The sequence below is a fragment of the Aspergillus bombycis genome (genome assembly GCF_001792695.1).
Source record: "Aspergillus bombycis strain NRRL26010 chromosome Unknown contig00108, whole genome shotgun sequence".
NCBI lineage: Eukaryota > Fungi > Ascomycota > Eurotiomycetes > Eurotiales > Aspergillaceae > Aspergillus > Aspergillus bombycis.
The window spans coordinates 22,495-49,791 of NW_019170110.1; the positions used below are offsets into that span (position 1 = coordinate 22,495).

At 46.0% G+C, this 27,297-nt stretch overlaps 11 protein-coding genes across 11 annotated transcripts; 6 read left to right on the top strand and 5 right to left on the bottom strand.

The window, feature by feature from the left end:
• Positions 1-509: 509 nt before the first annotated feature.
• ABOM_008745 (uncharacterized protein) lies at positions 510-970 on the top strand (the record flags this gene model as incomplete). The annotated part of the gene is made up of 2 exons (XM_022535874.1): positions 510-531; positions 606-970. 2 exons carry the CDS (start codon positions 510-512, stop codon positions 968-970), a joined length of 387 nt encoding a protein of 128 aa, XP_022385304.1.
• A 732-nt stretch (positions 971-1,702) lies between these two features.
• las21 (mannose-ethanolamine phosphotransferase LAS21) lies at positions 1,703-4,056 on the bottom strand (the record flags this gene model as incomplete). The annotated part of the gene is made up of 6 exons (XM_022535875.1): positions 1,703-2,733; positions 2,800-3,170; positions 3,226-3,353; positions 3,417-3,705; positions 3,757-3,801; positions 3,857-4,056. The coding sequence occupies 6 exons, from the start codon at positions 4,054-4,056 to the stop codon at positions 1,703-1,705; spliced, it is 2,064 nt and encodes a 687-aa protein (XP_022385305.1).
• Positions 4,057-5,688: 1,632 nt separating this feature from the next.
• On the top strand, positions 5,689-7,734 carry ABOM_008747 (Siz/PIAS RING finger protein; the record flags this gene model as incomplete). The annotated part of the gene is made up of 6 exons (XM_022535876.1): positions 5,689-5,836; positions 5,958-6,308; positions 6,369-6,691; positions 6,789-6,894; positions 6,949-7,174; positions 7,227-7,734. The coding sequence occupies 6 exons, from the start codon at positions 5,689-5,691 to the stop codon at positions 7,732-7,734; spliced, it is 1,662 nt and encodes a 553-aa protein (XP_022385306.1).
• Positions 7,735-8,445: 711 nt separating this feature from the next.
• ABOM_008748 (trafficking protein particle complex subunit) lies at positions 8,446-9,098 on the top strand (the record flags this gene model as incomplete). The annotated part of the gene is made up of 3 exons (XM_022535877.1): positions 8,446-8,675; positions 8,769-8,886; positions 8,982-9,098. The coding sequence occupies 3 exons, from the start codon at positions 8,446-8,448 to the stop codon at positions 9,096-9,098; spliced, it is 465 nt and encodes a 154-aa protein (XP_022385311.1).
• Positions 9,099-9,746: 648 nt separating this feature from the next.
• On the bottom strand, positions 9,747-11,168 carry ABOM_008749 (malate dehydrogenase; the record flags this gene model as incomplete). Its single annotated transcript, XM_022535878.1, has 8 exons — positions 9,747-9,887; positions 9,950-10,094; positions 10,144-10,228; positions 10,287-10,664; positions 10,734-10,821; positions 10,891-11,001; positions 11,068-11,099; positions 11,156-11,168. The coding sequence occupies 8 exons, from the start codon at positions 11,166-11,168 to the stop codon at positions 9,747-9,749; spliced, it is 993 nt and encodes a 330-aa protein (XP_022385312.1).
• Positions 11,169-12,486: 1,318 nt separating this feature from the next.
• ABOM_008750 (60S ribosomal protein L28) lies at positions 12,487-13,329 on the bottom strand (the record flags this gene model as incomplete). Its single annotated transcript, XM_022535879.1, has 5 exons — positions 12,487-12,664; positions 12,749-12,873; positions 12,944-12,967; positions 13,076-13,170; positions 13,278-13,329. 5 exons carry the CDS (start codon positions 13,327-13,329, stop codon positions 12,487-12,489), a joined length of 474 nt encoding a protein of 157 aa, XP_022385289.1.
• A 501-nt stretch (positions 13,330-13,830) lies between these two features.
• On the top strand, positions 13,831-14,276 carry ABOM_008751 (DUF2015 domain-containing protein; the record flags this gene model as incomplete). The annotated part of the gene is made up of 2 exons (XM_022535880.1): positions 13,831-13,885; positions 13,957-14,276. 2 exons carry the CDS (start codon positions 13,831-13,833, stop codon positions 14,274-14,276), a joined length of 375 nt encoding a protein of 124 aa, XP_022385288.1.
• A 659-nt stretch (positions 14,277-14,935) lies between these two features.
• Positions 14,936-16,114, bottom strand: ABOM_008752 (U2 snRNP complex subunit HSH49; the record flags this gene model as incomplete). The annotated part of the gene is made up of 4 exons (XM_022535881.1): positions 14,936-15,351; positions 15,420-15,603; positions 15,656-16,031; positions 16,095-16,114. The coding sequence occupies 4 exons, from the start codon at positions 16,112-16,114 to the stop codon at positions 14,936-14,938; spliced, it is 996 nt and encodes a 331-aa protein (XP_022385287.1).
• A 425-nt stretch (positions 16,115-16,539) lies between these two features.
• ABOM_008753 (mitochondrial import receptor subunit TOM7) lies at positions 16,540-16,874 on the top strand (the record flags this gene model as incomplete). The annotated part of the gene is made up of 4 exons (XM_022535882.1): positions 16,540-16,566; positions 16,628-16,674; positions 16,732-16,760; positions 16,828-16,874. 4 exons carry the CDS (start codon positions 16,540-16,542, stop codon positions 16,872-16,874), a joined length of 150 nt encoding a protein of 49 aa, XP_022385286.1.
• Positions 16,875-17,495: 621 nt separating this feature from the next.
• On the top strand, positions 17,496-18,726 carry ABOM_008754 (putative mitochondrial folate carrier protein Flx1; the record flags this gene model as incomplete). Its single annotated transcript, XM_022535883.1, has 3 exons — positions 17,496-17,685; positions 17,824-18,066; positions 18,143-18,726. 3 exons carry the CDS (start codon positions 17,496-17,498, stop codon positions 18,724-18,726), a joined length of 1,017 nt encoding a protein of 338 aa, XP_022385285.1.
• A 386-nt stretch (positions 18,727-19,112) lies between these two features.
• On the bottom strand, positions 19,113-20,659 carry ABOM_008755 (C2H2 transcription factor (Azf1); the record flags this gene model as incomplete). The annotated part of the gene is made up of 4 exons (XM_022535884.1): positions 19,113-19,451; positions 19,518-19,691; positions 19,770-19,823; positions 19,895-20,659. 4 exons carry the CDS (start codon positions 20,657-20,659, stop codon positions 19,113-19,115), a joined length of 1,332 nt encoding a protein of 443 aa, XP_022385284.1.
• Positions 20,660-27,297: the final 6,638 nt, after the last annotated feature.

A 27,297-nucleotide genomic window follows, 5' to 3' on the forward strand; every position in this document is an offset into this window, starting at 1 on the left:
ATCCATAAATATAAATGAAAACTACCCGTGAGCTAAAAATCTTATGTCCAACAACACACTCCCTGTAGGTATCCCAAGGAGAAAACATACATACAAAAACGAAGGACAAAACCAAAAAAAAAAAAAAAATTGATTTGCTCTTTAAGGGCTGGCCCATGACTGCAAACATCACGAGCTAAATAATCTGCCACCTTTCGAAACCCGGTCTCTCAAAAAGAGCAAGGCCCGAAGAAAGGGGGTTTGGTCTGATGCCCTTCAGCTGTGTGTGAGGTTACCTACTGTGTCAAGTTGCATAATCGAAATGGATGCAGAGAAGATTTATGCTGAGCATTCCATACTTAAATTGGTATACCACCGCAATAAGAATCAACATAAGAGAACCAAATGGTGGAAATGGTTGTCATTATTAAAGCGTACCACCTGGAACCTCGCGCGATCTCTTGACTGTATACAATCACCCAGCGGAGCGGCGGACTCCCCTAATCTATACATACAGTGTCTTGCGAACCATGTTCTTCCAAGATGTTATCTGTGAGTTCTATGAAAGAAGACATATCACGTGAACACGATAACTAATGAATGATAAATTAGGGTTTTCTCGACAGTTGTGGCCGATGGACAGTTTTCTACTCTTGGGGCAGTGTTATTAGGCACATTGGCTCGCCTTGCGAAATCCACAGGAATTGACAAAGAAATGAAGTTTGCGGCTCAGACAGAAACCCCTAGGGCCGCTTCTTCACACGCTAGGATTGACGGTCCAGAAGATGTCGGAGAGGTTCTGTCTCGAAATAACAATTTGTCAGGTCTCGGAGGATTTCTAAAGAAGCCTTGTTCAAAGGCAGAAGAATGCCTGAAGTCCAGCCCGAAGAAATCGAACAAAATCACGGATACCGCCGTAAAACAGAGTAAAAACAAGAAGAGGAAGAAGAAAAAGGATGCCATTGATGACCTTTTCGATAGTCTCTTGTAGTGCTTTTTCTTACAATCTGTCGGCTCTCGTTTTCTCTTGTTTATGGCTCATCATACTAAGCACCATTGGAGGCACCGAGCGGATTCAGAGCTGTTCGGCAATTATGATTCCTTGTTAATAATAACGCAGAGAGCTCAGTTCTTTATGAGTAAGCGCCAATCGATCTCTCCTAGTACATTTACCACAATGTGGTTGATCATTGCCCATGCTATGGTGTAAAGGTATTTAGGGGAAAAGACCGTCCAGATAAAAAGATGTGTTCTTAGAATTGTACACGCCGCCATCACTGACATTAACATTGTTGTCAAATGAAAAGTCAGTATGGTTATATGCGCCTCTTTTTCTTCCCGATTTTGTGGGGAACGGAGCAGCCTACTGGCTGAGACCCACCATATTGGGGCGGCCCAGTTGCTGATGAATGTCAAGGCACCGACGATAACAACATTGTAGGCACCGATACCATTATATGCATTTGAAAGGTCAACTGATGAGATGGCATTTGAGCCTCCAAATGCGTAAAATGTCACATATTGCATGAGCAGGGAGGTTATGGTTTGTTCCACAGTTGATAAACGCATGGATGCGATGATGGTGATTTGTACTCTAAAAATTAGAAAAGCGGGTATGTTCGTCACTCTCGATTGCATCAGTAAAAAAATAGTGAGAGTCTCATGAAAGATTGTGCTAGTTGGCCCTTTTCTCTGTTAGAATCATTCAGTAAGGTTTTTGAGATCAATACTTGCCAGTGCCCTTGTGAATCGATCCCCGGGGTTTTCCAACACACATGGAATATATCATGAGAAGAGATATTCCACAAAGAACCATTCTTGCATGATAAAGCAGGTGTATTCCATCAGTCACCCTAACCACGGGCTGCAAGAAGGAGTTACCGACAAGTTCGGGAGAGTCGGATGCCGCCAATGATAACTTGAAAAGAAATGCTGCCAGCGTCACCGCACAACTAATAAAACGCCAAAGCACCGATGTAGGAAGGTCGAATAGAAGGTGCAAACAAGTATCAGCGTATGTCAGAATCACCAAGGCCCACAAAGTATGCTGATGGGAAGGAAAAAAGGACCCGGTAATGTCCGGCTGAGCAGCAAATTTCTGGCCTGTTTGATTCCATCTTCGCAGAACTCGATAAGACACTGCTAGCGCAGCTGCACCAAACCTGGGAAGTGAGGGTACAAATGGCCGGTATTCCGCTGGACCAGATTTTTGGATTGAACAGCCATGGAAGTAACCAGCATATTTAACATGTAGGTAAACCACCCATCCCATCGATACCCAGTACCAGAACTGCTGTTCTTCTTCCACGTAGCTACTTGCAAACATCATGGTGCTATAGCTTAGAATGCTAAACCCCAAAAACATTCCTGCCGGCGTGAAATTCACTAGCAGTCTTTTGACTGGGAAAAAGGTAATTGAGATAGCAAAGCCGGCAATGGAAAGCCCAAGATAGAGCCTTATAAGGTTATAATCACTTGCGGCGCTGCTCATTAGCCTCTGGGCACTCCTCAAAAACAGCAGAAGAGCAGACTCGACCTCTGAAGAGGCTCCACGATCGTAATCAGCACCCGAGCCATTGAGTAGTTCAAGCACTCGGAACCAAGCACACTGAACATGCTCAATATCGGTGAATGATCGAGAGCTACAATTAGTAGACATCAAATTAGATTCAAAACTGCAACTCGGAAACGATCCTTTAACGGCTTTCAGCAACTGCTTGGCGTTTTCGAGTAGCATATGAATCCTGTGCGGTCCTGATGTCGAGATCAGGGTTGATAAATTAGCTTCTTTGTTTAGTCCGAATGATAAGAGACCCTTACCGTAATCCCACATCATAAGAAGCTCTGGGATAAAGACACCCAGGCTATTCAAGGGAATTGGCAAGCCTAGGAGCCCCGCCAGTGTCGGCGTGATATCTGTTTGTTCAACAGTACGGTAATATTGCAGGTCACTGAATTCTTCCGTTGGACTATCGTTTCGAGTTTCGAGTCGCTGAAATTTAGGCGATATGAAAAGCAGAGCTGGTGAAGTTTCGCCCACAGACGAACCGCCATGATTCCCAGCATCGTTCATCCCATGGTCACCACATAATACAAAGAGGGTTGTCTTGAGATGTTTCTCTTGCTCCAAAGCTGTGTACACCATGCTAACAACAGAATCCATCTCATGTTGCTTTGTTATCATGTATGGGCTAGAGATGTGTCAAGAGAATGTCACAAAATACAGTAGTGGTTGTAGCACCTTACCTATTAGGCCCAGCTTTGTGTCCTATATGGTCAAGACCAAGGAAGTGCATTATGAAAGCTGACCAGTCATCTTGCAAGAGTTCACTGGGGATGTGACGAGTCACATTATTGTCTACCTCTGTGAAGTCCTACAACAATGCTTAGCTCGTCTATGACTGCAAGTCTGGAAATGCTACTTGGAGTGTACTGACCGACACAAAGAAGCTTGTAGTTCCATCGGCTCTGTGAAACATCCCAGGAAATAACTTCAGCCAAGTGTCATCCCCATGCATGACCATTTTACCACCTTTTGCTTGCAATTGTGCTAACCATGTATCTTGGTGCGTGAGAGTCGCCGAGGTATCAGCCTCTGCAATGTTAAGTATCACATCTAGAAATGACGGCACGGACCCTGTTGTTATGGCTTTGAGCCGGGGCATTGTGACAGTCGGAGCGCTAGCATAGGCAGTGAATGGGAGAGCAGCGCCTGACCGAATTAAGCTATGGACTTCTTGTTAGTGTGTGGGGTCAAACGACAATCCTCCTCCTAACCTTTGAGTGAATAGAAACCCAGAGTTTTGGGAATAAACGAAATCGCTAGCATGAAAGTTAGCCTGAAGTGCCGGGATCTTAGTGAAGTTTGCGATCGTACCTCCGCAGTGCATCAACTACCATAAAAACAACTTTGTCAAATATGCCCGGCGGGATTTGACTGTTATTGGTGTGTTCATGAGTTGCAAAGCCCGGAATCAAAGTCTTATAAGGGAAAAACCCAGAGGAAAAGACGAGAATCGATATGGGGACGAGTATGTTCGCGATGAGTATCGCCCACTTCGATGTCGTAACCTTCATGGCTATTTCTCGGTGGCAGAGGCTACAAGCTGGAGCAATTTCAAGCAAGTTATGTTGGCCTATACCATACCCAAGCTGACATGTCCGGATCTGTTATACTGTCCATGTAACGTTAAACTCAAGCAAATAGTGTCAACTTCATTAGGGGTATACTTCGATCGGGCTACTGTATACAAAACTACCTATTCATCACACCGCCTTCTGTTTGAGGAAGTGCAGTTATCCATATGCGGCATTCCTTTTTGGCCAAGTTCCCGACACTAGGTAGCACTGTAAGGACTCAATAGGAAGAGGAGCTACGATCGCCTCTTGGGCCACAGCACGGTAGAGGCTACATTAATACAAGTCGGCAACATTCTAGCCTCGTCTGATCCCTTGTTCAGAGGCGGGTAGATTGGCCCCAAAATCGATGGGACCCCCTGGTGACGCTGTTGGTATCATAAATTCTACTAGTTATTGATAATAACGGAAACACGATGAGAGTATGTTGTAGATAACCCCGAACGCCAACTTAGTGTTTATAAACAAATAGTGCTTAAAACTTTTACCTCCTCTTCGGGCCCTTATTCTTGGACTGGTGTGGACGGAACACAATAGACGAGCGATTCTTTCTGTTGCTGTGGCGTTTATGAATCCGCCCTCCTTTGTGAGAGCGATTCTGAGTAGTTTTAATGGAGCCATTATCAATGTCCATATCTAGAGATACAGCGAGCCGTTAATATGCAGAAAGATTGACTAGAGGGCGTATGTGAGACTGACCTTCACTTGATTGTGATATCTTAGTCCCTTCCTGGCGATCTGTATAGCACAATGACTTTGTGAGTTCCTCGCCCAATACAAGGGTACTTAGATAAACACCAAAGAAAATTGGAGGGGAAACCTACCCTTCATGTCCAGTGCCGTATCTAATTTTTCTTCATTACTTGGTTTTGGCTGGGAGGCAAGCTCTTGCAGTTTAGCAGAGAGTCTTTCAGTTCGTGCATCAACAACTGGCCCAAAGACTGTGGCTCGCAGTTTCGCTCTGTTGCGCTTTTGGACACTCGCTCGGACACTTTTTGCCATGTCGATGATAGAAGAAAGGAAGGATGAATAAAATACTGAGATAAACGCCTTATCCCAAGTAATAAGAAGTTTGATAGAAGCAGAGAATGACTCTGTGAATGTGTTATGCAATGTAGTCTATTCAGTCTTGCACTTTTCGTGGTCGGCCTTTCCTAAGTTTTTTTTTTTCTTCCCTCTTTGGATTAGCCGCTCTGTCTGTCTTCTCTACCACTGTTGTAAATTACGGGCGGTGGATATCTTATGTCATCCTATCGGAGACCGTTTTCTCACCTCCGCAATCATCGCCGACCGGTCCAGTCGCAAAGCAATCCCAGCCGGGGTGTGTGCCAATCGAAGCTCTGTTCCTTTCATTAAATCAGTCTCCTGGTAGTATTCCAAAGCGAGGTTTACTCTTGGAATTTTAATCTATCTTCTCTCTTTTTTGCCTTCGCCAAACTAAGTAAAGAGAAGGATTGAGATGTCTTTTATCGGAGTCGCCAGATATTGTGCGCCTGTTTTGGAATCCCCTCTTGAAATTCTTCTTACTCTTTGAATGCTATAACAGCCGATCGCCCCGCTCTTACTACCATCATGGCCTCTGTTTGCCAGTCGTCCGAGCTTCAAAGCGTGGTTGCTTTGGTGAAAACAATGACGAATGCGCAGCTAAAGGAGATACTGAGAAGTGAGGGGCTCGCTGTTTCTGGAGTGAAAGCTTCACTTCAGCTCCGAATCATTGATTGTCTGTTGTCCTTGTAGTTTCTTGGTGTTGTTTTCCAGACAGCGGGGCTTCCAATAATATTCACTTGAAGTACACAAAGATTGATCAAATGTATAGAAAGCTAACTATTTGGATCCGCTAGTCATTGAGAGACTCAACCAAGGAGGACAAATTGAGCGTTACGATAACTTGAAGAGAGCCGTGTACGCCACGGCACATCGATCAATGCCGCAGCCTTCAACGCCGCAGTCATTACCTAGTCACCAATATCAGTCTTCTTCAGCTAATCAACCCTTGCCAACACAACACCGACCATCGCCATTGAGCGCACCGATGGCGTCGCATGGACTCACTTCTGGTATCCTCCCGATGCCAATCTTCATGTTTTTACATTCCGGGATCAATTCTCATTTGCTTCTAGGCCGGTTAAATTTCAAAGAAAGTCCTTTCTACACTGTGATCCAGCAGCTCACACCTGTTGTAGAATGCAAAGGTGAGTTTTCAGGTGTTGCTCCTCAGTTTGCCATTCCTGTTCCCATCTAATATCGCAAAGTACGCGAACAGACTAGGGACAGTGTAGAACTTAGGGTGGTTCTCAACCAAGATGTAGCTTCAAGGTTACAGGCCGACCCGAACCTAAGGATAATGGTTTACTGTGCTGCAGACACTGGGCTTAATCAGTATACGAAATCGGATATTGCCTTCCCTCACCAAGTTGAGCTGAAAGCAAATCTTGATGAGGTGAAGGCTAACTTGCGAGGCCTCAAAAACAAACCAGGTACGACGAGACCTGCTGATGTGACTGACTATATTCGCAAGAAACCTGGATATCCGAATCATATTGTTATGACCTATGCCCTCACTACAAAGGCAAGCGTTGAACCCGGGTTAATTTCTATCTCGTTTTCTTTCCCTTTCCATCTAGCACCCTCTCAATTCTGATTCAAAGCCTCTAGTACTGACCTGCTATTAGAGATTCTTTGTGCTTGTCAGTCTCGTTCAGCGGCATCCAGTTGAGGAACTTGTAGCTGAGTTGAAGATGAGGAAGATAATCTCGAAGGACCAAGTACTACGAGAAAGTATGTTCGTTTTTTTCGGTGTCTATTAGAGGACCAATTTTAAAAGGCCAGCAGTGAAAAGCAGAGCGGATGACACGGACATCGTTGCAACATCTAGTGTTATGTCATTAAAGTGTCCTTTATCTACTCTTCGAATCGCGGTCCCCTGCCGCTCGGTAATATGCACTCATAATCAATGCTTTGATGCATTCTCTTTCCTGCAATTGCAAGAACAGGCCCCAACGTGGTCATGCCCCGTGTGTTCCAAAGCGACCAGCTTTGAGTCATTACAAATCGATCAGTAAGTTCAACGTGGAGAGGTTCTGGTTTTGGCCCTGGTACTGACAATATAGGTATGTTGATGATATACTTCGCTCAACATCTCCAGATGTTGAGCAAGTTGTTATGGAACCAGACGGCAGATGGTCAAATCCGAAAGTCGACGACGTTTCAGAAGCTGGTGGAGTTACTCCTGAGTCAGATGATGATGATCTAATAGAGATAAAGGAACTTGGAAGCACGCCCGTTAAACAGGAGTCTCTTCCAGCCGCAAGTTTATCTCTACAACAGACCCCAGCTCAATCACGGGAGCCTTCATCGACATCATCTGTAGCTCGTCTGTCAACAAACAAGCGTCCTGCGGCCCAGGTGATTGACCTTACGGGGAGCGATGACGATAATGACGATGGTTCCCCCGTAAGACCACCAAAACGGCCAGCTTTGAACTTGCTAAATCGATCTTTACCCCGGCAAGAATTTCAGACTTCATATAATACTGCTCTAGCAAATGGCAGGGCTGCTCCTCGTGCTGGTCAAACTAGTTCTGAATCTCCAACCCAAAGAAGTGGCTATAATGCATAATCTCACTTTATCAATCTTAGCATCTAACGGCGTCGCGGCGTATTTGGTTTACGGAGTTTGATAACATTGCATAAGTTCGATTGGAGAATGAATTCGTTCACATCTTGTTTGAATATGGGATAAATCATACTCTATGTTTTATCGTTTGCTCTTCTGGCTTCAATGTAGCAAAACCTCGCCTGGCATGGGGTTCTTTCGGGGAGCATAAGTTTCGAAGAATAGTTGTGAGAGCAGAAAGAGACGGACCTATGTTTCATGAATCGTGGCCTATGCATGTATCTTTCAAGTAGACTCTTAGCAGGGCAATCGTGTTGGCATGAGCAGCCAATTCCACCCACATTAGATAAAAGAGTTAATTAGTTACCTTAATCGTTCTGACAATTGCTTGTGAACCGGGGAGGTCAATAAAATCAAATTCAATTGAGGCTGAAGCGGAACCGCTGCTGCCGACACTCTTTACTACTTATTTAATCAACGGAGATCAGCCGTGGCCACATGAGGTAAGAACCAACCATCCTTCCATCACTCATTCTGTCACACAGTGGTGGAATTGAATCAGAATTGTCCCGTGATATTTATGGAGGGGGTATGGGATACGATTACTGATTCCTAAAGATAACCGCTGTTACTGCGCTCCAACCAGCTGCAGACCTATCTCGGGGGCCATCTTCATCTTCATAAGGGGCCAACAACCAACGAAGTTTAATCGTGATGTCGTTCGATGCGCCAGCTTCAGCGTACAGTATCTCTGAGCCTCAAGCACGGGCTCTAAGTGCTTCATGTCTTGATTTCCTCCTAATAGAGCTGGTACCTATGGCAGAACGCCTAGCGAAGGAACTCTCAGCCGATGAGAAGACTCCCGACGATGATGAGATTAGGGAAACGACATTTTTCCGCCTCGAATCTCTTGGATACAGAGTTGGACAAGGTCTTGCAGAAAGGTAAGCTCCGGTGCTATGGGGCAAGAATATCCGCCCATTCAATTCTTTCTAAACCCAGGCTAACCAAGTGTTTTTGTGCTATGCTCTCTATAGATTCTCTCGAGACCGCCCTAGATTCTCGGATAATCTTGATGTTATCAAGTTTTTATGCAAAGACTTATGGACCATCCTTTTCAAAAAACAGGTCGATAATTTGAAAACCAATCATCGGGTATGCACGTCCACGTCGCCATATGGATACAACTTTATTGTCGCACGTCAACCCCTGCATTGAGAGAGAAGGGGCCGACTGACAAATTCATATAGGGAGTATATGTTCTGACCGATAATTCATTTCGGCCATTTGCAAAGATGAGCATGTCTGTGAGAAGCGAGGCGGTGTCCATGGCTCAGGCGGTATGGGACTACCAGTTGGCCCCTTAATTGGCTAATAATTGTTATTGTCTAATCAAGTTCTAGTATCTATGGTTCCCGTGTGGTGTCATTCGTGGCGCTCTATCAACCCTGGGAATTAATACTACTGTTCAGGCCGAGACGGGTGAGCTTCCGGGAGCAACATTTCAGATCAAAACAGTCCAACCCAAATCATGAATGGAATGCGAACAGCTGGCCCGTACGTCATCGAGATGTCCATTATCACAGTGGAGATAGGCTAGGGGCAACACTGCAAAACGGTCTGAAAATCGAGCCCAGTACCAGATAGACTGGGTAGCCGATTCGGCTAATGCTCTACAATCGGGTCACAGGTCACTCTTCCTGCTCCTACAGTACATTGAGACAAGTGCGTGCAGGTATGAGTACAATTCGTTTCCATTCTGCCTGTCTTTGCTATCCTCTTCCACCGAAACGACACGATTCCACATTTATCCATTCGTCTTTAAATAATCTCATGCTTCAAAGCCTATCTTGCCCAGGTATCAATGATTAGCGGGGTTCTTTTAGTTTCGTGAATTGGAAAGTAAGTCACCGAAAGAACGAGGTCCTTTCGGTGGAGACAGGAGTGCGATATAAATGGCAAATTACCGACTGTTGGGTGGGAATCCTGCAGCTGATAAACGGGGGTGGGCGCGTTTACTTTGGTGGTGGGTTCTGAATGAAGTCGATGCCCTTAGCGATATTTCCCTTAAGGCCATTCGTGCAAGCCTCGAGGAGCTTCTTTTCCTTGTCCGTCACGCCCTCTAGAACATTGCTAGCCTTCTCTGCGCCATTGGTCTGTTTGATAGTGTTAGCCTACCGTGATATGAAAGAAGATTCTGTGAGGAAATGGATCTTACTCCTAGGGTTACAAGAGTAGAGAAGAATTCCACGCCTGTTGCCTGGACAATCTCATCACCACCAGGAATTCCAGGCAGGTAGACGAAGGTAGGTTCGACAATGCCCGTTTGACCCTTCGAAGCTTTGATAACACTCTCGGCGAACCTATGGCGTGTTAGCCGCGGGTATTTTCACGGCACGCTAGTATTCCTACCTGTAACCGGCATAGGCCATAGACAAGGTGGCGGAGCCAGCGCCGTCCTTAGCTTGGACCACCTCATCTCCACCAAATTGGACACCTGGAGCAAGGTCAGGGGTTACAGCCAGATATTCATGAGATTCTTTGGGACTACATACGGTTGACCAGTGCGTCATACTTCTCCTCGGGTATCTGAACTGCAGGAGTAGTCTTGCTGAATAGGGGGACAATGGTCTCGCCAGAGTGGCCACCCACAACTGGGATTTTAACATCAGAAGGATTCTTCTGGCCCGAGAACTCTTGGGTGAAGGTCTCTGCACGAACGACATCCAGGGTGGTGACACCGAAGAGACGCTTGGGGTCAAAGACGCCAGCAGCTTTGAGCACCTCTGCAGCAATAGGAACAGTAGAATTAACGGGGTTTGAGATAACCAGAACAAAGGCCTTGGGGCAGAACTCGGCGATGCCCTTGACCAAGTCTCGCACTATGCCGGCGTTGATCTTGAAGAGGTCGTCACGGGTCATACCAGGCTTGCCTATCAACTATCAGAAAACTAATCACCTGCGAAATATACGAGGAGAAATGCGATAGGGTAGGAACTTACGAGGGATACCGGCCGGAATGACAACAATGTTAGCACCAGTAAGGGCTTGCTTCAGCCCATCATTCTTGGGCAGAAAGCCGGAGATTTTCTAATCACTCAGGTTAGATACCATTTTTCGCCCCTTCCATGGGCAATTCGCATTAAGGCAGCAACGTACAGCGATAGACGAGATGTGGGAGAGATCAGCGGCAACACCAGGAGTGTTTACAACATCGTATAGAGCAAGCTCGTCAACCAAAGGACAGGTTTTCAGCAAGAGAGACAGTGGCTTGACAGATAGTCAGTATCAAACAAGGTCATATTGAGATCATGGTGGTCGGGGATAGGGATATACCTGGCCAATGCCACCAGAAGCTCCAAGGACCGCTAGCACTTCGAGTTAGTGCCCAAGGAGTGTCACTTGCTAAAGATTGCTAGCTCACCTGCTTTGACCATGATGGAGATTTTTGAATCAAACAATTGAATTGGTCTGTTCCGTTATAAGCGAAGGGATGTGTTAGCGACCTGGGGAGTTCGAAGGACAAGGAAGATAAAGAAAGGGAGGTAGACCGTCAATGTGGGGTGGTGGTGGAGGAGGATGGAACACTGGGTTAAAGCAGGGAAAGAGGGGTAAATAAGCCAAGAGGAGGGAAAAGAAAAGGAAAAGGAAATTGGGGGGGGAAGAGGGGCGGGGGAGAGGGGGGAGGTACGGAAGCAATCAAGGAATCGCGTATAAACCGCTCGGGATTGTACGCCCAGGAGTAATCCTTTCTGAGGAAAATCCCTACACATATATAGCTCTTGTGTCTCTTGATTTCTAGGTATGACTGACAGTTCCCCAAGATCAATCACATGTGGAGAAAACCACATTACTGAGTCCGGAGTACCTAATACATTACTTGATCATCATATCCACAGCAATTAGTATCACTAGACCAATACGAATTACACCATTTTCCCAGGCCTCCGATACTACAGTACTACTGCTCAACAGATTCCGGCAATCTCCTCATAGCACACTGCTTGCATATTGAGGGGGTCTTGCACAGCACGATGTACACCGTACTGTACGTCCTGTACCTGCCTCTCAGGTACATGCGTACCTGATGATAGGATGCATGTAATACCAGTCTGTATGTCATACATACAACAAACAAAATAGTGTCCGTAGTCATGGTTTGGATCCATGGAAATAATAGGTATCCTAGCCATCCCAGTACTACGTCCTTAACCCCGAACAAGTCGACGGCCCGGATTCCGGCAATCCCTCTATTCATGGATCCTACTAGTATTACCATGCCCGAGGACATCACCCGGTCTTGTGCCATTGGGTCGTTGAGACCTCGGAAAAAGGCGGGTGGTCTGGACCTATCTACGGTTCAAGGAAAACAGCTTCGCGCTTATCCCTAAACCTTTCGTCCCCCGTCGGCCCGAACATCGGCTGTAGAGTTCTGTTTGTTGCCATAAGCATGTGCCAAGTCTTGTGACCACAATACCAGCTGGAGAATGAAATTACATTGTAGAGTTTGATCGTTCCCCCGCCAATTGGACTAGGTAAATCAAGGGTGGACGTCCGGGGAAATGGGTATTCATTTCTCGTGATTCTTTTTTTGTCTTTTTGGTTCTTTTGATTCTCTTTTTGAATGGCCTGGTGCACATTTGCCCCGGTAGCAGTATTGCTAAATTACATGGGCACTTCCGCCCCTGACCAGCATGGCGCCACTATGCTTGATGCGCCCAACCCTTGCGATTACTCGTCTTCGAGTCCTGTCCTTTATGCCGACTCCTGCTCAGCGGCCTTCCGGGCCTGAGCACCTCTGGGCTTCTGGGGAGGAGTATCCTTCTTAGGCTTCTGAGAACGGCGAATGGCGCTCACACGAGCAACAGCGTCCTCACGGAGGTCAGCACGGTAGCCGTTCTTTGCGGTCTTGTCTGCAACACCCTTGTAGATCCTAGCAAAACAACCACGCAGTTAGCACAGGCACGTGATGTTTGATTATTCGCCCATGAAAAGTGAGGCGGTCGGTTCTGCTTACTTGCGGGTGGAGGACTTGGGTCCAAAGGTCACACGAACGGCGTTCTTTCCGGGCTGCTGGGCATTGCCAGACTTCTTGGTAATAACAACAACGCCACCGTTCTCAGTGGCCTGTACACCAATAGCCTGTTATCGTGGGTTAAAAAACATGTCCGGATATACATCTCAGTCATCGGTAGTTATAGGGCGTGAATACCTTGGTGTTGGCGTATCCAGCGTGCTGAATAGAAGCGATACCAATGGTTAGTCATCAGAAGTTTCAGCTAGGAGAACAAGGAAAATGAAAACAGCCTCTGTATGAAAATCATAGGCATCGGGGCTCTCGTACCTTGAAAGAGTGCTTATTCTGCAAGTTCAAAGGATCACGGGAGAACTGAGAGCCACCGCCGCTGTTACGCTTGACCAGAAAAGCATTCTGGTTGCCTGTTCAAAATGTTAGGGATTAGTTGGATATCCAGAGCATCAGATTAATTGACGTAGATGGAGAGTAGGTATGAATGTCGAGTATGGCGTAGAAGAGGTAAACTTACGGGTGAGCTGCCAGACTAGGTCGCTGGAAACGTTCTGTCTTTGGGCGGCCATTGTGAATTATCTCTTTCAGGCTGGTGGATTGAGGACGGATCGAAATCAGTCGACGCAAAGGCTGGTATACTGAACGGTGGATTGTGTGTGCCAGCGCCAAGAATGGCAGTCTGCGGTCTCGCTAAGCGGACCACTTTAGGAATAGCGCAGGGAAACAGGGTTGCTGCCTCAAATCGAAGGCACCGAGGAAGTGTTCAGCCACAGACCCACTTGTCTCTTCCTAGCCTTCAAGTTCACAGTTCTCTCCGTGTTCTACGGCGTACTAGTAGACCTCCAGGCTACCGGGTTCTCCTGGGTCCAACCTAAAGCATCACATGCTGCTGACGGTGGCAGCTGCCTGCCAGTCGAGAATTCCTCATTCATGAATTTCAAAAGAAGTTTTGGCAACTTGAGCTTTGCAACAGTTTGCCGTTCACCTCCGGTATTGGGGGAGCCATTAACATTATCTCGCACTGTCTGTTGTTTGAGCAGCCTCGCAGCCATCCAACTGGCCTAGTCGCCATGGCGTACTATCTTCTATACGTTTTAACAATCTCTGTGGTGGTTTGTGGTACAGGTATATTGCACTCAAGCTAATCCAAAACGTACTTATGGACGAGTCTAGGTATCATGCTGACAAGTCTAAAGTCCTCTATCTTACCCGGGCCCGTTGGTTGTCTTTAGTCCCACTTCCTGATTACATATACGATCGCCTACCTTCTAGTTTCGCCGATGACCTAGAGGCGGGACTGACATCAACGCAGTTTGACCTCTCCGCCAACATTGCAGATGGAGACACTAGGGCTGGGTTGAATAATCAAGCTAAACGACAAATCAGGAAGATCATGAAACGCCAAAAGACAGACTTTGATGAAGCTCGCCGGATATATACCGAGCAGCATTTTGCTAAGAATAACATTGGACCCGACGGCCGGCCCAGGGACCCGAAGTTTGTTTCATTCTCATAACATGGCGTTAGCCACGAGACACTTTCTGTACCATATTACATGCAATCATTGATGGTTTTTCCTTTCCTCATTCCTCCCTCTTTTCTAGGGCCCTGGCAATATGTCTGCGAGACTTCAGATGAAAGTTCTTTTTCATTCCCCCTCCCCCTATTCAAGCCATAAATATCCTTAATGCACAAAGCCAAGTACCTGCTATAGATACACTAAGGATCGACGTTCGTGATTGCACTTTCACCTAGCAATTTATTTAAAATAGCCTTGCCTCTGATTCCCATTTTCCTTCGAATCTGAGCTTCAAGAGACCTGCCTATATGCATTAAAACCACGGGTTCTATTTCATGCAATGTCTGCACCTAATGAAAGGTGCAACCCTGAGTACTAGAAAAGAGAACAATAGGGAAGGTTCCATTATACACATGTTGTGTGCTCCGCTAAATCTGAGTCCAGTACTGAAATCGGGGCTATTGATTGGCCGGTATGCCCCCGGGTGAAGATTGGGGGTCTGGTTCTTCCAGTTTTCAAGGGTATTCGCTTCACACGTAGCTCTTCGGGCCTATTGTTCTGATGAATTGTTATATCATATCCAAGCAGTTCCCCTATGAACCCAGTACTCATTGGAAAGGGGTCTGACTTCAAAACTAACGCATTGAGCCAAATACTCATCGGCCCCGACCATATGCTGGCTGCTGAAATCCTGGGGGTAATGGTGGCGGGGGAGCAGCATTCCCAGTAGGAGGGCCAAAGCCGGGAGGAGCGAAGCCTGGAGGTGGCGCTGGCTGTGGAGGAAAAGATGGTTGCTGACCGGTATTGTTGAAGGCTGGAGGTAAGAAAGCCTGCGGTGGACCGCCATAGCCGGCTTGTGAAGGTGGAGGCCGCGCTGGCAAGCCTGGTGGTGGATTTGCCAAAGGTGTCACAGGTGGAACAGACCTGTGTTGTTGCGGTGGAGGCACATTCGAAAAACCAACATTAGAGGGCGCAATGCCTCTGCCCATCCCTAGGTCAGGAGGTCCAGTGCTGATCGGCCTAGAGCTGTCGCCATTGGCCATAGTCGGGGGCACCATAGGGGTTCCTGAACCTGAGAATGGTGATGGTAATGGCTGAGTCGGCGGGCGTACGTTATGCTTGCGGGCTTGCGCAGCTAACATCCGCTCAGCTTGATCACCATGCGTTCACCCTTGCCATCTTTCTTATAGGCGTATTGTACCGAGACCTGTTTATTCATGAGGTACTGGCCATTCATGTTTGCTATGGCGGCATCCGATGACTCAAAATCGCCGAATGACACAAATCCATAGCCCTTTGATAGATTATTGTCATCTCGTGCAATCTGCGACAAGGTTAGCCCACACCCCGAAGAAAGGGCAGATAGTCGAGATTACCTTCGGTAAGTTGACCAAATTCCCAAACCGACTAAATGTGTCATAAAGGACTTGTTCCGTGACCATGGGGTCAAGGTTCCCAACAAAAAGTTCTGCACCGATTTCCACCGACTTCTGCTTGTCAGCAGACGCTTTGTTCACGCGTACTGGCTTCCCATATAAACGGATGCTGTTCATTATTCGGGATGCATATTCTGCATCCTCTTCGCTGATGAATTCAACAAACCCGTAACCTTGATGGGACTGTGTGACTCGATCTTTCGGCAGATGAACGTTAACGATGCGCCCTGCCTGCAGCATCAACTCCCATACCAGGCTATCTGTGACCCTTTCATCAAGATTGCCAATGTAGACGGTGGCCTCTTTATCCTGCTCCCTATAGCAGCTGTTAGTGTCTGAAACTCTTGTAACCCCTAAAATGGGGAAAACAGCCACTCACCAATGCCTTGCACCGGACATGGTGGCGCTTATGTAGCGTAGCGATGATCGGTAGGTACACGGCTTAGCAGAAAGTAGCTAGGAGATAATGTGTAAGATTGTTGATAATATGATACAAAACTTTATCAGACAGTGATTGTGGTAAAACGAGAAGTGTCGAATCAATGTTTAACAAAGGTGGGAGTAGGGTGAATACAATAATCCTGCCGCTGGGTTTATCAGCGGCAAGCTGTTTTTAGCCCCCGAAAAGTTTTGAGCTTTCGTCGTGTTTCATTCTTCTCCGCCAACTACTCTCCGCTTTTACTTGACCGACATCCTTTCCTTTTGCTTTGGAAATTCTACCCTCAACCAATTTGCCAAGATTTGATCCTTTTTGAGATATAATATCCACTGCTGTCTTTCCCAGTAAAGCTCTCTGGATACCTACACACTTCGTGACTATCACAATGGTTCAGTTTTCGGAAGAGACCAAGGTTAGACATACAATCCTCAACAGAACCACGTAACGATCGCTGATAATCTTCTTCCCTTTAGGAGCGCATCTCCAAGGTTATTGATGTTTCAAGGGTCGCTATTCACTAGTAAGTCGTTCGACACATAAGCTCCGTGAGATGCGACAAAACTGACTAGGCGTGCAGCGGATATCTGCCCTTGATTGTGTATCTTGGTATGGGGACTTCCTTTTATTGCGACGTGGATGTTTTGAGAACTATCTGTACTGATTAAGCTGATAGGTTATACTTATAGTGAACCCAAACCATCTTTGTTCAAGTATTTCTAACGAACTCCTTCCCTAGCCTACCCGATATCAGAATTGGAGCTGATGTTATGGCCAGGTTATTTTCACCGCTCGCATAAAGTGAATTAGCTCCAAGGATCTGTCGATAACAAATAGCAATATTTCAGGGCTGAGAGGTTTTCTTTTTTCTGCTGTGCCTCTTTCGCCTACAACGGGAGTTTTCAACTCATGGCTGAGCGGAGGATGGGAAGTCCGTCTTGTTCAGTTTGTTGTGTCGATGATTGGGAGCTTCAAATTGACACCATGTATTTTTAAGAATTTTTTTTATTTATATCAGGGTACTTTCTAGATGATAAACATATACGAGCTGTGCTTCGATCTGTAGAAGATGACTGTCAAGCGCTAGGTGAATAAGCAAGAGCGGAATTACTACGAGATAAAAGGACTTCCTGGATAGCCGACATACCTTGAGCCTTCTGACCATTCCTTAATCGAATTAATTGACTGGACATATATCCAAATCAAATCGCAGCTAATTCGCCGTTGGCTTGAGAAAGGTCCTTGTTATCTATAAATTGACTACTTTCCTGGTCTAGGCGCGAACAGGCAATTTCCGCGGCCGAACTGTAATCGATACGCAGACCGAAGGAGGCGAAAAAGTCGATGACGGAACCCACCATCCGTCACTCTACCAAGCTCTACGAACGCAACCCAGGGAGGAATAACAAAAGGTTCATGAACGGGCAGGATGGCTTGTCGTCATCCTTTGTGGAGAGCGTAGCGGGATTCACGGCTGGAATTGTTTCTACGTTGTGTCTCCATCCATTGGATTTGATCAAAACTCGACTGCAAGGTAAGTCAGTCCTTGTGTGTATACGCATGCAATTCTCTGCCCCCTACTTCTGCTCTTCATTCGATTGAGTTAACACTCGCTTGGGACGGATGAGTGTGTGCGATAGTGGCTAAATCTCCTCACCCCTGAATGACTTAGTTGACCGATCCTCATCCTCTCGAGTGGGTGGTTCGCTTCGCGTCGTCCGCGGTATATACCAGAATGAAGGCGGCATCACAGCGTTCTACCGGGGGCTGACGCCCAATATCATTGGCAACTCGACCAGCTGGGCCCTTTATTTCTTGTGCTATGGTAATATCAAGACTGCGATGCGTACTTGGCGCGGTTCTCGGGAGGAAGAACTTACATCCTCCGATTATTTTCTTGCCTCAGGGGCCGCTGGTACGCTAGAACCCTTAACTTTGGCTCGTAAATCTGGACGTTGTGGTGACTGACTTCAATCGGTTCTTTACATCAGGCATGCTGACATCTATATTGACAAATCCCATATGGGTCATTAAGACTCGTATGTTATCGACTAGTTCTAGGACGCCTGGAGCGTATGCATCTTTCACCACTGGAGCCTCACAGATATATCATCAGGAGGGTATTCCAGGCTTCTATCGTGGTCTTCTTCCAGCTCTTTTTGGAGTAAGCCATGGTGCGCTCCAGTTCATGGCTTACGAAAAGTTGAAACTGCACCGGATCAAGATGTCATCTGCGACGATGTCTAGCGATGGCTATGCGGGATCAGCACAGGTGCGGTGGCGAGGACTCGGTAACCTAGATCTCTTCGTCATCTCTAGTCTCTCGAAGATATTCGCCGGGTTTGTCACATATCCATACCAAGTGTTGCGGTCCCGGTTGCAAACTTATGATGCTCATCTTATGTACCGGGGGGTTCAAGATGCGGCTTTGCAGATCTGGGCCAGAGAGGGAGTGGCCGGTTTCTACAAGGGTCTGGGGCCAAATATATTTCGGGTGCTGCCAAGTACATGGGTCACTTTTTTGGTATATGAGAACACCCGAGCATATTTACCCGAACTGATATCACGCGCATAGTGCGCTTCCGCCTTTAAAAAAAGACGTTTTACTACCATAAATTTGAGAACTGGTATGGCTAAAAGGACCGAGGTCTGCCCATGTGGTTTCAGGCCGAGGCATGCGAAGCCTCGCAATTGTGATGCTGCTCCCTGCGGCGACGTGTGGGATACTCACCCACCGACGATGCATATAACAGAACTTAATTTTTTGTACCAGTAATCATTTAAATCAATAGTAGTGCGCAGAGAGCCTTTTGTATAAACTGAGAGACAATGCTGCCTCGATCGTGGAGATTCCCATAAAAATCCAACATAAACCTGGTATCGTAGAACATTTAAGTACATTGCAATACAACGCCAAGGAAGAACAAATAGAAACAGGGTGACACAAAAGACCAGTGCAGGTCAATGATTTTGTCTATCAATATAATAGGTATCCGCATCCTCCTCATCACTACTTGAGCCCCCGGTGTAGCCCGATGACTCCTCATAACTGGGTCGTTGCAGCTTGTCGTCATTGTTGCCTAGGGTCTGGTGTCGCTTCCCAGGTCCTGGTTTAGAGGTAGGGGAGATCCTACGATCCTTTCCACGACCCTTTATTCCCTTGTTGCTATTCTTGTAAAGAATAGCAAAGTATTCCCACAGTTTTCTATCTTGCGGGCTCATTGGCTCCCCTGTGGCTACTTCAGAGAATTTCAGTGTTAAATCTCGCAATGTCGTCGCGTGGAATTTATTCTGGTGAGACTGTCCAATCAGTTAGATACAGTATAGCCAATTTAAGTGAGTACTAGAATGCATGGGTCATCGCACCTTGAGATTGCCCAGCTGAGTAAATTGTTTCCCGCAGTCGTCTAACAGACAAGTGAATGGCTTGGCATGCTGGTGTGTGATTTTGTGGGCACGAACATTGCCGCGTTGAGCAAACTTCTTCTGACATATATCGCAAGAGAAAGGTTTCTCGCCAGTATGGCGTCGCTGGTGTGTCTATTGGTGAGAAAGATGGTCAAAATCTATCTTCTCCCTCTAGCATAACAAGACAAATTGTTGCTAGATTGAGCTTACCTTCAGATTGCCTAGCTGGGAGAAACGTTGTCCACAAGAAGGTTCCTTACAGATCTGTCAGTGAAGATGGTCAGCTACTGGATCCGCGATAATCACCGGTATATTATTATCTTCTTCCTACTCACAAAAGGCTTGTCTCCGGTGTGAGCCCTTGTATGGATATCCAAATGAGTCTTCTGAGCAAAGCTCTTTCCACAGTGTGGAAGGGTACAGACATATTTGCGCCTCTTCCCTGACCGGGATTGTGTTTCATCGGCCATCATAGTGCATCGGGTATTGCCAGATGAGTGAGTAGAAAGGGTCTGGGGATAACCATGACCTCCCCTGTGTGTCAATTGCTGTAGAGGCGGCAATGATTGTATATTCGGCGGCTGGACACTAGTTCTGGACTGGATTGCTTTCATAAGTATATCAACCTCGGTGGTGAATTCGATCTCGCTGACGCCAGGGCTCTTGCTTTGGGTAGCTGCCCCGTGGGTTGGCGAGCGGGCCATGGAATTCTGTTGTATGTTTGAGCCGGGATCAGTTTTGACCAACGGATCTCTAGATACGCGGTTGACCGCATTTTTGGCAGGACGGATATCAGGGATTGACTGGACAGGTGGTGGCTCTGACGAGAGCCTCATCGGCTGAGAGTTGATCGATTCATGGCTGGCCACGAAGAACTGAGGATAGCTAGGTTGATGGTGGTGATGGTGGTGGTGATTGAGTGCATGGCCAAATCCATAAGCGGCTGAGGGCGACTGGTGGAATGGCAGTGGAAATGACGCTGCTGGACTTGCATAGAAGGGAAAGTTATGGCCAATATTGGAGGCCAACATCCGGCGCGGCGCAATAGCGCCGATTGCATGACCGGAGAATTCATAGGACACTGGCTCAGCTGTTTCCATCTCAGGCGAGATCAGAAGCAAAAAGATATATGCCCAGATTACCCTACCCTAGAATTACTTCGCCCTTGCTGTCTACTCGTCTCTTTTGTTTTCGCTGCCTTCACGTTAGTCCTCACTTTCATATGTATCAACAAAACGGGAAAGCCTTACTGGTGAGCCCCCTTCTCAGACGAACCAGTGATCAATAGTCAAAGGTCAACAGCAGGTTTCGGAAGTTTCTGCATTCGACGCCTATCGATGCTAGAGGGAAAGAAGCAAATAGAACGGGAACAGGCAAATAAAGTATAAGGTGTGAAGGTGATCTTCCGATGTTAAAAAGCAAATATCAAAAGGGTCGATCGGATAGAGAATCTCAAATTCTCCGCAATTAAGAAGACTCAGAGAACTGTATATGAAATGATGACTATCAAGCAAAGGTCAAGAGAAAGCAAAATCAAATAAGAGAGAAGAGTATAGTAATGGAAGATCATGAGAAGGAGAGTTGTTGGGGGTAATGAATGGCACTTGACAGGATATTGCTCGCAATGATAAGTGGTAAGTATGGAAGCAAGTTGTGCCCTTTTCTCTATCTCTTTTCTCTTTTTCGTCTTCGTCTTTGCCTTCTTCCTTTCCCTTTTAGTATGTGTGTGTGTGGTTCTTTTTGTTTGTTGCTTTTTGTATGATATACTAACCCCTTGGATCTTTGCAACTGACATCCATACGTGACGTTTCTGTCGGATGGTGGTGATCTAGAACTAGATATACATTTACCTTTATTATAATATTTCAATTTAATTTAATCTTTAATATTTGTTTTATTTTTCCCTTGTTCTTATTTATTTTATTTTATTTATTTATTTATTTATTTTTTAAAGAGAATATTTCTCTCTTTTTTTTTTTCTCCGCCCACCTTCTGCCCGGAGGTCCCAGAGCAGTGGAAGCAGCGGGGGTGGACAACGACAGGGATGCAGCCTGTTAGCTGAGAGTTAGCTGAAGGCTTCATCTGGATCACAGAGACCAGCACCCGGAAAAGGCTAAGTATTCCAACAATACTGTCCTTACATACCCATCGTACCGGTGATGTATCCATGTCAGCCCATACAGTGCATACCAATAAGACACTAGTATATACTGCACTCTCCTCCGTTTAGAATACTGTAGGTGCAGGCACAGGGGGAAGATAAGGAATCATCCACCTTGCAAGATAATCGAAGGCTATCTAATTATCAAAGAGGGACGGCCTGAACCTCGCCCTTTGCCTTCTCTCAGCTTCTGTTGGGGTGGGCATAAGGTAATGGCATCGTCCCTTCAATAGTTTCTTACACCTACAAATGAAATGACATTGGATAGCACGGAAAAATGACGAGCTGGAACTTTGCCCAGTCATTGAACCATGCTAAGTCCATGCCTAGTGAGATCCACCGTCTAAATCCAGCTAGTAGTTCTATGGCCTAGTCCCGACTCCCATCATCCTTGGGTAATGAGTGAACTCCCTGCCCCCCTGATCATCTCTTCATTTACCTTTTCTGCCCATCTCGGCGGGGCGATGGAGGGAGAAAAAGTAGGAAGTACTACTAGTTAGTACCCAGCACTAGTTGTAGCGGGACGGACAATCGTGGAGAACTGGTGATTCTGGCCCAATCGCGGGATGCGTGTGACAGCCCCGATCGAGCTGATAATCACGCACCCATATTGATGGTACATACTACTTACTTGACTTGGTATAGATGTATGTATCTCTCCATACGTATTGAGCGTATACCTAGTATTTTACCGACCAGTCCTCCCACACAACAATGAAATTGCCTTGGTCAATATTTATCTAGAGGTTAAGCATTCGCGATTTATAGCTCTACTCTGGATCATTACAAGATACAGCAGAGTTCATAGAAGCATATCTCCTCTACCCCTCGCTCTGTCATTGAATTTCTCTCACTCCCTCTTTTCTTTTCCACTTTTTATTGGCGGTGGCGGTGGCGGTGATCATCATGTAAAAGAAAGCTACTAACATAGCATATATAAATGAAATAGGAACATCTTCCTTTAACTGCCCCCCACCAAAGTAATGCAGTCTACAGTTATTCAATAACTTTCAAACAGTTCACCCTGTCAAAACCCATCACAAGGCAACCATGTATACGGAGTAGTGTATACTGTACAGAGTTCTTGTCCCATTTGATAGGTTATGAAAAGGCAATATTTCTTCAGGAGATGAACCCTTATTCTTTGCCATTATTCTATTTCCTTCATTTCTACCTTGCCCTCCCCTCCTCTTCCCTTTGAGCTCCCTCCATGAGGTGTGCACCCAACCGTTGTTTGAGATGGTGAGAAGAGTATCAAATACAACAGCCTTGTAATACACCATATCTACTATGTAATTATATATCAACTGACCCAGCGGTCTTGGAAGGTGGAGCATTGACCAGCCAGACAAATTAGACCAAGACGGAGGATAAGGGTTTCAGCCTGGAAACCGGCTATTAAGTGGCCGCTTGATTGCGTACGGAGGCAGTAGTGCCATTTAGTCAGGTACTAGACTAGTTAATGTAAATATCGGTATTTCCAACTTGGGGGCTCTTCTCATCTAAGAACTACGAAATCATGTTCGATCAATTTTTGTTAGGGAATGCATCATGCCCAACATAATCTTTGGTACAAACTATATTATGGGATGATGAAAGCATCTCCCATCCACAAAAAAAATAAAAAAAAAAAAATAGAATTAGTCGACTAGGATACCCTCGTCATCTACGCAGGCACCTGAACTGTTGGAACCCATCCGACCACTAGAAGAAGCAGTTTTAAGGCTGACGGTCAACTCTCGCCTCACTAGTGGACCGATCAGCACCATGACCCGAATGGATGTAGATCTCTGAGACTGGGAGCATCTCGTTTGCTCTGGGTCCCAGACCTGATCGTAGGTACTGTCAAGAAAAAGCAAAGAAAAGAAAAGTGAAAATTCTGCCCACCTATCAGGCAAAGTAGGTGCTTCATGGTATTTAATTGTGACTGTGAGAACTCTTGAGTCCACCCATTTATTATTTGCATGGGTCGGTCGATGCAGCAAGTATCTTGCAGTCCTGCCGGGGACATATACTACACAGAGGGTAAGCCACATGCAGCTTCGGAGCGGATGGGAATTTTAAGACTGGCTGCAGAAATACGCAGGGTGCCCGAGAGCTATGACAAAGTGCTGCTAAGCTGGGGGAGCTGAAGGATGCTCGGAGTCAAGGATGTTGTGTCCTAGTAATGAGGCAAAGTCTCATGGATCGTTCGGAATCAGCTCGTATACCCAACGTATGCACAAAACATGGGGGAATTGGAGATATAGTAATATATGTAAACAGAGTATAGATGGCACTGCCGTTAGGACAACCATTCAGCGCTCAACCTCCAATGGGAGGGTTTCCTGAGTATAGCCACATTAAAAGAAACCGTGCGGGTGACAGAAGTACCGCAAAGTTATGACAAGGGTTCGCCGGCAGAGCTACAGAACGGACCGTCCGCAGCCGGTCAATAGTGTGAAATTACGAACTCCGTAGTATCTTATTTGCTGGAGGGCCCCGCTGGATGGATTCCTTGGCGTCGGTGGGAATGCGCCTCAGTCTTCGCGACAGCCGCGGCTGGCGACGAATGTCTACTAATACTTACAAGGATACCTACCTGACCTCCCAATTAGACGACCTTCGAACTCGTGGTTAGGTAGACTCTTACCTTGTCGAACAAGAACAAACGAGCTTCACCAATGAATGGCCAGTCTAGTTGATTTGCTCCACGCAGGTTTTCAAACTTCTTAGTCACGCGTCACACATCCGATCCACTGCGAGTCATGCTTCAGTTCCCTACGATTCGGCACACTTTGGCCGAGCTTCTATGGAGTACTCTGTACGAGAGTAAGTGTATTATCCCAGCGTCCGATCATCTATTGACCAATACTCCGTCCTTACAGTTGAAAAAGGAAAAAAAGGAATTGCTGTCCCCACCCCTCCTTGCCACACGCACACATACGTAGACCGTAGCAGTCTCAGGACCTCCACTGCCTTAGTAGGTTAGTACTAATATCGTCCATCCCGTATAGCACTCTTCATACATTGATCTTTAACCCCATAAATCGACACTTCTGGGCAGTAAATCAATTACCCTTGAATATATGACAGAGAGTGAGGTAGGGAGAGAGTGAGAGAAGTTAGGTGTAAGAGGGTCTTGTGGCTGTAAAATTTACGTATGGATAGCGAGCGCATTGTGAGTAAGGAAGAACCATTTCAACCATCCCCCGTTGCTGTAGCGGGCCGGGCCTTCTTCATGATGATGATCCATGGATCGATGCGTCATTCCACCTCTTGGTATATCAATCAACTCATAGGAAAATTGTTAAGAAAAGTACGAAGGAAAAATTCAACGTGAATACGTGGTCTTGAGATATCCATCGGCCGCGTAAGGTAAATGTTAAGTAGTTACCTGGTAGCAGGTCCATCCTGGATATGTCACTGATTGATTCGTCCAGATTGATTGGACCAGCTCTAATCCGGTACCCTTCAGTTGTTCTCAGTACTGGCCTGAAACAACACGAGACACTAAAAAAAAATAAACCTAGTGGAGCTCGAGTGATCCTCCCCCGAAAGGCGAGGGAAATTTTACGGTGTACATATCAAATGTACTGTTATTTTACCTCTAGGTGAATATATGTATGGATGTATAGTACATACTTACCGCACACAAGGAAGAGGGTATTGATTGACTGGATAATGGCATCCAACTTCCATTACCTGGTTAACAAGGATTTACTAAAGACATGGAAGCAGACAGTGGATGTGGATAAAAAAAAGATACATCACATGCGCTAATCTATTAGTAGGATACCATTTCAAACCATCATACAGGGATCTACTAGCAGGGGTTTCGAATCCTCTGTCTTGGTTCAGGCACTGTACGTCCCATTGCAGAGTTGATCGATTCTGCTCAGTCCTAGAGGCAAACTGGGTAGATGATCATGGCTAAGTGTACTAAGGAATGGCAAATGATTGCTTTATAGAGCTCTTCACGGGCTAATTCATTTGGAATTGTCTCCTAAAAGCCACTTTAACCTAGACAGGGAAAAAGGGCATGCACGATGTTTGCTCCGATCCCTTATTTCGGAGGATATTGCATTTGGTATTCCCCTCGAGCCCTTGCAGTGGGTTCGGAACGTCGTATGTAGTTAGCAGTGAGCAGTGTCCTAGCTTTCATATAGTACATTCAGTGTATGGTTCGTCCGTGATCTTAGCTTGCCAGATGGAGTACTTCCCACCTGCACTTCCGATGCAGGAGACAATCCCATTATCTACTGGATTTGTTAGGCTTACCAAAGGAGCGGTATAATATAGATAGCTTCTTCATTTAACAGGCTTCTGTGCGAAAACTGCTGATCATCATTACTCAAGCTGATTTCCACAACCTAAAAAGGTAAATAAAAAGGTAAAAAAGGGAAAGAAAGAAGTAAATAGACTGAGCTTGTCATTCTTTTCTCCCTGCCGACTTTTCAGCGGATCAGCGTGGCACTGAATTCTCTCCGCCTGTAAGATACAATACTCTGTACCTATTTCCCAATAGCCGCCCATGCTCCGAAAATTCCACTGCTTGACAGGTGCTGACAGGTGTATGCACTGCACCTCTTTGGTTTGATTCGATTCGCCATTTTTTATTTTTTAATTTTAATTTTAAATTTGATTTCCCCTCCCTTGTGATGGGCTCCTGAACTAGTATTCAACCTAAGCTAGAATGGCCAGATCCCTCGTGATCGTCAGGGCTTGCTAAATATGTAAGAGGACTAGTAGGATTGCTAACCTATTTTTATTCTTGCTTTTCTGGTTACTTTATATGAATCATAATCAGGACTAATGTCCATAATCCGATCAATGGCACTGTCCAGCACAGGGTAGTTCTCAAGATTTTCATTGTTTTGATCTTAAATTAGGACCTTTATTATGAAGCTTTTTATGATTATCAAGTCTATTGTCTGATCTATTGAACAGTTTGCGCTACTCCAGGTGAACAATGTAGTAACCAACTCACCTCTATTACACTGAGCTGTACCACCATGCTTGTCGTAATACCAGGTCTGAAAACTGCCTCTTCTAGGCTACCTAGGGGGCTATTGAATTACGAGAGTAAGGCGATCGACAGTCATACTCTATATCGTACAGTAAAGGAACTATACTTCAATACACTAGTGGAAAGCCATGCAGTCAGCTGAGGGCCCGACCCTGCTACCTTAATACATTCTGTTAGGGTGTTTACGAAGTCTTTCTAGTCACCCTTCCCTCTCTATCTTACACTGTACTCTTGATGGATGACACTCTCTATCTTGACTTAGTAATAGTCAGGAAATGAGAACAGGGATTGCGCTTCACCTCCTACTGTGTAGGCATACACCCAAAGTAACCTACCATAAGTATAGCACGGAGCTAGTACTGGCCGCATATTGGTGATCCAACATATCGTTCATGCTGCCTGTCATTGATTTGCATGCTGACATGATGTCAGCTTATTCCTCACCGAAGGCATCAAAGAAGAAAAACAAAGAGGTGAGATGATGCTTCATAAGGCAATAAATATAGTCTCGGCCAGCTCAGTTACAATCTCAAACGCAATAAGTACAGCATGGGAGTCACAAGCCCCTC